General features: G+C 59.3%; 1 protein-coding gene across 1 annotated transcript; it reads right to left on the bottom strand.

Moving 5' to 3' along the window:
* Positions 1 to 1,522: 1,522 nt before the first annotated feature.
* On the bottom strand, positions 1,523 to 4,084 carry CD248 (CD248 molecule). The gene is given in 1 exon segment (NM_001194485.1): positions 1,523 to 4,084. A coding segment is annotated over 1 exon segment (2,274 nt). The 5' UTR covers positions 4,074 to 4,084; the 3' UTR covers positions 1,523 to 1,799.
* Between the last annotated feature and the right edge of the window lie 7,974 nt (positions 4,085 to 12,058).

The raw sequence follows: 12,058 nt of genomic DNA, 5'->3' as shown, positions 1-12,058 counted from the left end.
AATGAGGCGGAGCCTGCGAGTCAGTGGGCGGAGCCCGGGCTGGGCGCAGGCGGGGGTTCTGCCCTGGGAGGCCGTCTGTTTAGGCCCGCACGCAGCTCCGCATCTGGTGCTCATTACCAGATGACAAAGAGCCGGCTCTGGGCCCCCTTCCCCACTCCCATCCCCCGCCTCCGACTGCAGTGCATTTAACTCCTTCCTGCCCTCGGGGCACTCTGGATCCCTACCCGAGGTCACGCGGGGGACTCCAGACCTTCCAGTCTCGGCAGGCCTTGTCGCTCCCCACGCTTCCTCACCTCCTTCCCAGACCTAGCGGTCTGGTCCGCCTCGCAACCCTCATTCGCATCCAGCAAACCTGCCCGACGGCGTCTCCGAGGTTAAAGCTGTGCAGGATCTGGCGGGGACGTCTGGTTTGAGTTAGGGGAACGTGAGAGCGGGGACTGGGGGCAGTGCGTAGCGTTCCCTCCGCCCCCTCCGCGACCCCCTGTTTCATCCCCAGCTCCGGCCCCTCCTTTCCTGGTTCCCTGGGGCCCAGCTCAGTCTTCCAGCTCAGGTCCAGGCCCGAAGGGGGCGCTGGGCCACTCCTCCTCGCCTGCCCGGGTGGTCGTGGCGGCTCTGCCCCGTCCTAATTAGAGGCCCCCGAGAGGCTGTAACTGAAAAATTACAGAGGCGGTGGGAACTGGCGCCTCCCCTGCCCAGGTCTCACCCCCGCCCCCCAAGGCAGTGAGCCCGGAATGAGGGAGGTCACCTCCACCAGGCTGTGATCTTTGACCAGGCCCTTCTCCAGTTCCTGGGACACCTCAGTCCTGAGCAGCCGGAGCCCTCTCTCAAGCTCGCGTCTGCTGAGCTCTGTCTGTCCCCCACCACCCCCAGCCAACATGGACAAGAGCAAAGTGCGGCCCTGGCGAAAGAAGGCCTTGCTCCTGCGGCTGTCCAAGCAGTTAGCATGGGATCTCTCCCGGCTTCCTGGCCCTTCCCAACCCAGCCTCCTGCCCGGAGCAAGTGGAGGAATGCCTCCAAGAGCACCCACAAACCAGGGGGTGGCAGTCCCCTTGAGTGACCCTGAGCCCCAGCCCCTAACTTCTGTGAAGCTTACAGGCATGGGAAGGGAAGTGTCTGAAGAAAGAATCAACTCACCCACTAGCCCCCTCCTTCACTCCTCTGAATCACCAGCCCCAGGGCCTACTTTGACCCCTAAACCCCAGTTTGGCTCCAGTTCAGCAGATGCCCTAATTCTACAACCCTCCTCCAGATTCAGCCCCACCTTCTTGGAGCTTTGGTAAAATGAGGAATAAATACGAAATTCTCCCCATGCCAAATCTCCCACTACTGGGCTCAACTGTGTGACGCTGGGCAGGGTTCTGCCCTCTCTGGACTCCTGCTTCCCTGAGAATCTCTGAGGTATACCCTGTCTTAAAGGGATCTTACCTTACCTCCTTGAGGACTCAGACAAACTGAAGGAAGATCACCTCCTTTCTTCTGAGTCCTCCCAGAATCTCCCTCAAGCACCAGTGGGGGTCAGAAGCCTTGGGTAAGGTTGACACCCCATTTATTGGAGAAGACCCCAGCACCCGCCCCCTGAGGTCTTAAGGGCTTTGGTGTATCCTTGGTCACGAGCGCTGAGCCAGGAAGCAGAGTTCCTGAGAGCCAAGTCTAGTGGTTGAGAGAGGACCCTGGCTGGGCCTGGGGAGCAGGAAGCCATCTGTCCAGCTGGGCAGCCCCTGTGGGTCCCTGGTGCAGCCCCAGCCATGTGTCCAGTGCACACCCCTTCCCCCTACTCCGTGAGGGGGATCTGCACCCCATCACACGCTGGTTCTGCAGGTCTGCACCCCTGTGAGGCTGCCCCTGGGGGGCATGGGTTCCGTTGGACTCTTGCTCCCAGCATGGGTGACCCAGCGATAGCAGTCAGTGATGCGCTTGTTGGGTGCATGGGGGCCACAGCGGGTGCAGTACACAATGCCCAGTGCAAGCAGGACCACCAAAAAGACACACGTTGGCACCAGGAGTGCCACCAGAAGCCACCGGTCATCCCTCTGGATGTGCTCGGCAAGACCAGCCTCCCCCAGGGCTGTTGGGGCTGCTGTGGGAGCTGCTGAGGGCAGCCACAGGGCCAGCTTGGGACTGGGGCCATCTTCCCTTGGGATTTGGGGGACTTTGGAATGGGGATGTGTAGGGCTGATGGGTGAGGTCTGGTTAGTGGGGCTCTGAGAGGGCAGGAGGGTGGGGAGGGCTGGGGGCTGGGTGGCAGCAGGCACAGAGACTTGATGGGCAGGAGACACAGGGGACCTGGAGCTGGTGGTCAGAGAGGGCTGGGCAGTAGGGATAATGGGAAGCTGGGTAGCCTGGGTTCTGAGGACAGGGGCATCTGGGGCTTGAGGGGGTTGATGGGCACCGAGTGTGGTGACCAGAGGGGCACGGTTAGGTGGGATTGCAGGCAAATGAGTGGTGGGCTGGGTGCCAGCGACCTGGGTGTCTGGAAACATGGGGGACTGGTGGGCAGGGAACAGCTCAGGATATCTGGTTGAGATCATGGGGGGCTGGTGGGCAGGGGGCTGTGCTGGATGAGAGACAGAGAGAATACCGGGTTGGTAGGCAGAAGGCAGATCTGGATAGTTGGCTGCGATCACGGGGATCTGGTGGTCACGGGACAAAGCTGGGTGTGTGGCAGGGATCACAGGAGGCTGGTGGGTGGAAGGCAGTGTGGGGCGTGTGGCAGAGACCACCACAGGCCGGGTGACGGAGAGCACTGAGGAGTGGTAGGGGACCCTGGGGGCACTGAGCGGGGGCGGCCAGGTGGGCTCCGGGTAGGGTATCTGTGGCTCTCTGTCCTCTGGGAAGCTCGGTCTATAGGCCAGGGCAAAGTCAGGCGGCTGAGTAGGCTCCATCCACAGGATCCCAGGCATCTCCGTCCAGCCACCGCCAAAGGCCTCCCAGGCCTCGTCTTCATCTTCCTCATCCTCCCCATCATCCAGCAACTCATCTCCGAGGTCCTGGGAAGCCCGGGCACCCATGGCCCCTGCAGGGCTGCAGCTGATGCCATCAGCCTCCAGCTCATGACCCTCACTACAATAACACTCGAAGCCACCAACATAGTTGACACACATCTGCTGGCACACACCGGCAATCTGGCACTCATCTGTGTCCACACAGCGGTGCGGATCATCCTCCGCAGGTCGGAAACCCAGGCGACAGTGGCAGCTGTAGCCTTGTGGCCCACCGGGCTCACACTGCTGCTCGCATGGAGCCTGGGCACAGGGATCCTCGCAACTGCGCCCGTCTGCTGCCAGCCGGAAGCCCTCAGTGCAGCGGCAGGACACGTGACCATCCACCTCCTCCACACATTCGTGTTCGCAGCCCCCGTTGTCAGGGCTGCAGCCAGTCCCCAGGCACAGGGGCCCTGCCTGTGACCAGCCCACACCTCCCTCGGGCTGCTTCACGCAGAGCAAAGAGGCTCCCCTGCCAGCCTGGCACTGCACAGCGGCCACAGAGCCGAAGGGTAGCCACTCAAACTCTGTGGAGACCAGGTGGAAGGGCGTGGTATAGACGGCTGGGCCGGCCTGGCCCGCCTCGTCTTGCAGCGCTGGGCAGGCACCCTCGAAGCCAAACTGGCACAAGTAGCCGTCGACAGCCAGCGTGCATGAGCCCTCCAGCCAGCGGTGCTCGCCACTCGCCTCCAGGGCCACACAGCGCTGGGCCGGGCAGGGGCCTCCAGTGGCTGGCTGGGCCCAGTTGGTGAAAGCCGTGTCCTGGTCCCCTGTGGTCCACGTGAAGCCTCGCAGTGGGCGCTGCAGCTGGCATTGCCGGGCCTGCCGCTGCAGCCCGATCCACAGCAGCCGGCTGGCCGGGCCTGCACCCACCAGGTTGTCCACACGCTGGGCCTCCTCGGGGGTCCGAGGAGTGGCCAGGTCGCCCCCCAGCTCGCGGCAGGCCCGCCAGGCCTCCAGAAAGGTGCGGCGCCGTGGAAAGAGAGCGTAGCAGCTGCTGGGGCCGCAGGCGGAGCGGGGCTCAGCAGCCCAGGGGTCCTGGCCCAGTGTGGGCCCTGCGGCCGCCCAGGCCAGCAACAGGCGCAGCAGCATCGCGATGCCCCTGGACTGGTCCGGCCCTGGGCCCGCAGCAGCTCTTGACAGGGGGAGGGCCTGGGGCCTCCTGCGGGCGGGCCGTGGGCGGGCCTGGGGCCGGGCTCAGGCCTTGTAAGGAGTGGGCTGGGGCGGCTGCCAGCTCCCTGCTCCCTCTCCCCCGGGGGCCGCTGGAGCAGGAAGCAGTGGGGTGGGGGGCGCTAAGGTTGGGGGCGGAGGAGGGGAGGAGGCACAGTTGACGGCTGCCCCAGGCCCCATGGGGCTGAGAGTCAGGGGGTGGGAAAAGCCTGCCTGCCGAGCTCTGTGACCCTCAAGTTGGGAGTCAGGGCTGTGGAGTGAGGTCGCTTCCCAGAGACTCAGAGACCCAAATCTGGACACAGCAGCCCCGTCACACCCGTGAGCAGTCTCAGCCCAGCTGCTCGCCATGCACGGGAACACCCACATGCCCACTCCCTTCTTGCCCCACAGACGCGCGCATGCGCCTCCCCCACCCCCAACCTCCTACAAGAGTGCACTCTCTGCCAAGCTGTTTGTCGCTTCACCTAACCGTAGACCTATGTTGGCTTGCAGACGACTCCCTTCCCACACGTACACACATTCTGACATGCTGAGACCCTAGGTGCACATACAAAAATGGTGTGGCATTCTACATGACCTGACATATGAAGACCTCTGATTCGGGTGCAGGGCCTGAATGGAAACCAGCTTGGTCACCCAGGCACAGGCATCCTCAGCCTCTCATTTATTTACTGAGCCCCTGCCCCAGCCTCTCCCCCTACCCTCAAACTTTCTGGTTCCAGCTGGGCCAGCGTGTGGGGGTGTTGGGGGAGTGAGGGGGCCAGGGGCTGCCCTCCCCTCACCCCAGCTCAGCCTGGGGCCCTGGGAACCTGGGCTTAGATGGGGAGGAGGCAGCCCCTAAACAGGAAATGCCTCCCTGGGCTCCTGCGTCAGGAAGGCAGGGTGCGTGGTTTAGGGGGCTGGGTGGGGGCTGGGCTGCACTCAGGATGTGCAAGGCTGTGAGGGGACCCGTGCAGGGCCATGTATGGGCATGGGGCACACAGTGACATATATGCATATACACGACACAGACATCACGTGTGTGGAGCCCTCCCTGCTCCCGGGGCCTGCTGTGTGTGGGGCTGGCCAGGGTCGTCTTCCCACCCTTTCTGGAGGCTTCTGGAGGCATGTGCACTGAGCCCATCACCCAGGATGACCTCTGGGGAGCTGGCTGGCGGATTAACCCGTGCACACCCGCCGCACTCTTAGCAGAAGTTAGAAACAGGGTGGGGAGGTGGGGGAGAGGTTCTGCCCTTCAGTAAGCTGCCCCGATGCAGCTTCCCCCTCTGTCACAGATGTATCGACTTTGTGACTGCAGGGGAGTCACTGGCCCTCTCTGGGTCTCCTTTTTTCTTAGTTGCAACATGGGGGCAATGAGTCCAGGATTTTTAGCTCAGCAGGGCTGTGATAATTGTGTCACAGCACTCAGTGTTTGCAAATGTGCTTTGTCAGCTGTGGAGCCTGAAGCAAATGTTACTCCGTCTTCTGAGCATATGTGGCGGGTGGAGACCAGGCTGCGTTTCTGCAAACCACCTTACAGTGCCTAGGCTGGCCCTGCAGACCCAGTCAGCCCCTCGAGAAACAGGGCTTAGGAATTGTTTCCCATATGCCTGGAAGTCCCTTCTTACAAGGTCTATGCCTGTGAAGCACACAGAATGACTCCCCTTCTCAGGAGACAAAAGTCAAGATGGAGGAGTTCATCCTTCTGTTGGCTCAGGCCCCAAACCTTGAGATCATGCTTGACTCCTCTCTCTCTCTCACAGCCCATCTCCAGTCTCTCAGTAAATCCTGTTGGCTTCACTTTCAAAAGAGACCCAGAATCTGACCACTCCTGGACACCTTCTTTGCCACCCACCCCCAACCCAGGTGGCTAGCAACGCCAATCTAGATTTCCCAAACAGCCTCTCCCCGGTCTCTCTCTTGCCGTCTCCATCCTGCCAGAGGGATCCTTTCAAAATCCAAGTCAGATTTGGTCACTTCTCCATTCAGAACCCTCTGAGCCCCCTATCTCGCTTAGAGGAAGGACCACAGTGCTTGCCATGGCCTCCAGGTCTATGTGATCTGCCTCCAAACTCTGGCCTCATTGCTGTTCCTTAAATGCTCCAGCCACTCTGCCTCACGGCCTTGGTCTTGGCTGTTCCCGCTGCCTGCAATGCTCTTCCTGCAATATAAAAATGCTCTGCTTCTTTACCTCTTCCAGGGCTCAGCTCAAGTGCCAGAGTCCTTGACCACCTCACCCCATCCCACACCGCCCCCTGGGGCTGCTTAACCACTGGATCTTCTTGCATTTTCCCCGTCTGCACTTATCACTATCTGACATTAAATATGTTTACTTGTGAAATTAGTTGGGTGTGCTGGTGCACCTGTAATCCCAGCTACTTGGGAGGCTGAGTCAAGAGAATCATTTGAACCTGGGAGGTGGAGGTTGCAGTGAGCCAAGATTGTGCCACTACACACTCCAGTCTGGGCGGCAGAGTAAGACTCTGGAAAAGAAAAGAGGAAAGGAGAGGAGAAAGAGAGAGAGAGAGAGGGAGGGTGAGAAAAAGAAAAGAAAGAGCGAAAGAGGGAAGGGAGGGAGGGAGGAAGGAAGGAAGGAAGGAAGGAAGGAAGGAAGGAAGGAAGGAAAAAGAATGAAAGAAAGAAAGAAAGAAGGAGAAAAGGAGAGGAGGGGAGGGATGGGGAGGGGAGGGAAGGGAAAGGAAGAGGGAGGGAGAGGGGGAGGGTGGGAGAGAGGGAGGGAGGGAAGAAGGAAGGAAGGAAAGAGAGAGAGAAAGAAAGGAAGGAAGGAAGAAAAAGAAATGTATTTGTGGATTTGCTTATTGCTTATGGCCCAAATCTCCCCTAGCCAGAGTTTCTCAACCTTGGTGTTATTGATATTCAGGCCTGGATAATTACTTGTTGTAGGGCCTGCGTGGTGCATTGCAAGGTGTTTAGCAGTGTTCCTGGCTCCTATCTAGATGCCGGTGGCATCCCTCCAGTTGAACCATCCAAAATGTCTCCAGACATTGCCAAATGTCATATTCCCTGGGAGCAACATCACCCCCAGGGGAGAGCTTCCGCTCTTGGAGACTGTGAGCTCCACGAGAGCAGGGTTGTTATTTGGTTCCCTACTCTATCCCCAAGCCTAGAAAACTCCTGACTCATTCACGATGCCTCGTGAATGAACTTCAGAGAAGTGATGAACCTGGCTCAGGGAGACGCAGTGGGGAGCTGGGATTCTTCCTGCAGCCAAAGCCCACTTGTCCCCAACACTCACTGGCCTTCCCCATGAAGTCAGACCACCTCTGGCAATCGGCAAGCCTTTTTGCAGATGGGGAAACTGAGGTACAAGGAGTTTCAAAGAGCATCAGTGGCAGGAATGGGACTAGAACCAAGGTCTCCTAATTCTTATTCCAGTTCTCTTTTTGCTGTAGCACCCTCAGGCATCATTTGAGCAGAGTCTGAGAGTTAGGCCTCAAGTCAAAAACCAAAGACACAGTGGCTCACGCCTGTAATCCCAGCACTTTGGGAGGCCAAGGTAGGCTGATCACATGAGGCCAGGAGTTCGAGACCAGCCTGGCCAACATGGTGAAACCTTGTCTCTATTAAAAATACAAAAATTAGTCCAGTGTGTTGGTGGGTACCTGTGGTCCCAGCTACTCAGGAGGCTGAGGCACAAGAATCGCTTGAACCCGGGAGGCGGAAGCTGCAGTGAGCTGAGATCACACCAGTGCACTCCAGCCTGGGTGACAGACGATCTCAAAAAAACAAAAACAAGATGGGAGGAAAGCATACCAGGAAGAAGGCACAGCCTGGGCAAGACAACTGAGGTGGCAGAGCTCAAGATGGGTTTGGAGACTACAAAGGACTCCACTAGGCTGAAGTGAGGGACACCGTTAGGGACAGTAAGGAGTGGAGAAAAGGAGTGGGAGCCTATCTTGAAAGATGTTGAAGTTGTCCCTAAAAGTCTGGGACTCCCTCCTGGAGGCCATGGGGAAGAGAGGCATGATGAGAGATCTCTGTAGCTTGTGTGTGGTGGGTGGAGGGGGCTTGGAGGCCGAGACCAGTTAGGAGGCTGTTGCAATAGTCTGGGAAAGGGGAAAAGGGGAGGGAGCTGGCTGGAGAGCCCGGCGGCAGGGCGGGCCTGGCTGGGGGAGGCAGCCTCCGGAGGCTCCTTAGGGGCAGCCCTGAGCCTGGTCCAAGGGTGTGGCGAGCCCAGTCATGATTCGGGCAATGGCCAGTACTGGGGTGTCTAAGGGGACGGACGGCTGCAGGCTGTCTGACAAGTGGGTGGATGGGATCAGAGGTCAGGAGCCCAGCCTCTGTGGGGGTGAGGGGTTGGGGGGCAAGCAGGCAGAGCAGGAGAAGAAAGGTCAAAGGTCAAATTCCAGATGTCTTGGCTGGGCCTACTTGCAAGTGGAAGGAAGCCTGAGCCAGCATGAGGAATGGGGAAGGCAGGAGGGGGCACCTCTGGCCTCTGTGAGGCTAAATGTCTGGTGGATTGGGAATGAGACTTGGAGAGGCATCTGGTTGCCCACTTTGTGAGGGTGCCCAGCACTCAGCAGCCTCCCCAAGGTTGTGTGAGGTAAGGTTGAGGCTGCCCAAGAACTGTGTTATCTAGTGAGGCTGGGGGATGTAGTGGGCATAGCATCAGGGATCTGGGTTTAAGGGGTTGGAGAGGGGTTGATTGGGGTCTTATTCTTCCTGCTAGTCTTTGAGCCTAGCAGAGAGAAGATGCTAATTGATACAGTAAATGGTTGGAGGATGAATGGGTGGATATATGGATAGATGGATGCATGGATGGATGGAGCCATGCATGAGTGGATGGATGGATGGACGGATGGATGCATGCATGCATGGATAATGAATGAGTGGGTGGCTGGCTGGGTGGATGCATGGATGTTGATGAATGGGTGGGTGTGTGGGTGGATGGATGTGTGGGTGGGTGAAGGTATGCAGGCATGAATGATGCATGGGTGTGTGGGTGGGTGGATACATGAGTAGATGGGTAGATAGATGAATGCATGTATGCACAGATGCATGAGTGGGTAGAAGGATGCTTGGGTGGAAGTCCCATGTTCTAGGACACCCCCAATGGATGGATGGGTGGGTGGGTGCGTGGGTGGGTGGATGGATGGATGGATGGATGGATGGATAGATGTATGCATGCGTAGGGGTATGTGTGGCTGGACAGATGCATGGGTGGGTGGGTGGATGAATGCATGGGTGGGTGGATGGGTGGGCACATGCATGCATGGATGATGCATTGGTGTGTGGTGGGTAGATGCATGAGTAGATCTACCCAGGTGTGTGGATGAGAAGATTTTGAGATGCATGTTTGGATACAGGGCCGCAGGCAGAAGTGGGAGGTCCTGAGTCATAACTAGCAGCCACCATGATGAATTACATGCTCAGAAACAGAACTCTGCAGCTCTGCAGAAGTGCAGCCCGGGAGGACAGGACAACTTAGGCTACCACTGGCAGGGATCAAGTGTGATGCTTCCCCTAGTACCACACAGCCTGTTTTCTGCTGGGTTCTGAGGCCGACATGTCTCCCTGGTTGAAGGTAGGAACAATGTACCTTCCAAACTCAGAGGCCAGGCTCAGCTCACATCAGGAGGCCAGGCTCAGGAGGCTGGGGTTCCCTGCTCTGATCATGGCCCATATGAGGGGAACTCATCTGAAGAAGAGCATGAACGCAGAAGCCCGTGGCCTGAGAAGGAGCCTTGTCTTGCAGCTACCAGGACAGGCAAGAAGCAGATGGTGGATTTGGATGCCATGTGTGGGCCTGTGGGGGTGAGGGTGAGGGCGGCCTGAAGAGGGGCTGGCCCACAGAGGACCCAGTGGAACAGCCAGGGTGGGGTATCGAGTGTGATTAGGGGACGCCCCCCAGGCAGGCGTCCTGGACGGCCTTGGCACGCCAGGCCGCTGAGCCAGCACATTGCTTTGTGTACAAATCACCTCCTTTTCTCCTTTTCTTCTGTTCCCATCCCCCACCTCCCTCCATGCCTAAATTCTTCCCAAACCACCCCAGCCTTCGGGCTGTCAGGAGGAAGGGTTGATGTGTGGCGGGTGGGAGGCCCCTGGTCTTGGATGGGCGCTGGGGGGTCCCTCCCACCCAAGACCAGGCACCTACCCCAGGCAGGAGTTGGGGAGGGAAGGGAGCGATTGCCCCCTCCTCCCCCTCCCCAACCTGTGTGCTTCCGGATGGGGGATCCCTGCAGGAAGGGGAGGCAGTGGTGCTGGGGACTGGGCCAGGTGGGAGAAATAGGCTTGGGGAAGGGGGGCCCAGGAAAAGTGTGGTCCAGACCAGGTGAGGGTAAAGGATCCTGCCAACCGAAGGGGGCTGAGGGTTGGGGGGTGTATTTACCATGGTGAGAGGCCGCGTTCTTGTTCCTGGGTCCTGCATGTATGCGTGTGTGTGTGTGCATGTATGTGCTTGCAAATGCCTGGGACTGCTGTGAATGCGCAGCTGGGTGATGTGCGGGTGTCCCCGCAAGTCCACACTTGTGCCCACAGCTGTGAGGGAACAGCATATGGCTGTCCCCAGATTGTCCAACCTGGGCCCAGCTGGGACCCCAGTTCCCTCTTCTGCCAGAAGCCTGACCTGAACATCTGGCCACATCTGCCCACAAGAAAGGGAGTCCCAGAGCACGTGTCAGAGCTAGAAGGGCCCAGGCCTCCCGCCCCAGTGTAGGAACAGTCCTTCTCAGGGTCACAGTTTCCTCACCTGTGCAACGGGTGCCTGTGGAGTGGACACTGTGGTCCCCGTGGTGTCTTGCCAGAGGCGTACCGCTCAGGGCGACCAACTCGTCCGGGTTTGCTGAGCACTTTCTCAGTTTCAGCACTGAAAGTCCCATGTCCTAGGACACCCCCAGTGCCCCCGCCAGTCCCAGGAAATCGAGATGGCTGGTCCCACTTGCCAGTGACGCTTCTCTTTCTACTACATCCTTCCCCTGCTAGCCCTGTCCCTGCCTCCCCCCACCCCATCTCTGGAACCTTCTCTGAAGGTTCTTACTTTCCCTTTTGCTTCCTGTCCTGTACCCTCTTCCTCCTGCCCCTTACTGTCCCCAGGGTCTCACTCGGTCTCTCTCTGGCTGCAGGGTCTCTCTCTCTGCTCCCCTCTCTTCCCTCTCTGTCTCCAGAGTCTCTGTCTCCTCTCCTGCCCAAAGGATCATCCCCTGGTTGGTTTCTGGGGTCTGTCTCTCCATTCTCTGCTCACTTCGGTCTCCCCTCTCCACCTCCGGTGTCTCCCTGTCTCTGTCTCAGGGTCTCGCCACCTTCCCTGGGTGGTCCAGACCTCCCTCTTGTCTCCTGGCACCACACCCCCACGGGGCTGGCTGGGGTGGAAGCCAGGTCTGGGGGCTGTGACCAGGGCGGGAAGGGGAACCCAAGCAGACATGATATTTATGTTAAGACTTCAAAGTGGGGCAGAGGCCGCAGTGGGGGTGGAGGGGTGGAGGGTGGAGGGAGGGAGGTGCTAGCAAAAGCCAGACTAAGGTCAGCGCCGGCCCCTCCCAGCTGAGGGTCTCCTTGGTGACACACACCTCCCCGTGGGACCCTGAGACTCGGAGTAGGGACAGAATGCACTATTTTCGTGCAGAGTTCCAAGAAAGGCACTTCCTGCACCCCCGCCCTGCCCCCAGCCCCATCCTTTCTTCCTGTCACCCTGCAGCTGGGTCTGGGCGCTGTGGGCCCCACCTCCTCTGAACATCAGCCTGGCCCGGGAGACGGGGGTCTGGAGGTGGCAGGAGCAGAGGGCTCGATCTCAGCAGGAAAACATCCCTGGCGCGGGGACAGCCTGTGCGTTCCTGACTCTCTGGCAGAGGCCTCGCCTGGCAGGGCTCTGCGGGGCTGTAACCCGGTTGGCCCCGACCCAGCCAGGCGGACCCAGCCCTTTGGGGCCTCTGAGCCGTGAGCCTGAGGGCCTGAGGGGCCAAAATGGGCCA

This window comes from Macaca mulatta, chromosome 14, assembly GCF_049350105.2.
Source record: "Macaca mulatta isolate MMU2019108-1 chromosome 14, T2T-MMU8v2.0, whole genome shotgun sequence".
NCBI classification, from domain to species: Eukaryota; Metazoa; Chordata; class Mammalia; order Primates; family Cercopithecidae; genus Macaca; species Macaca mulatta.
This window is presented reverse-complemented; position numbering and strand designations above follow the sequence as displayed.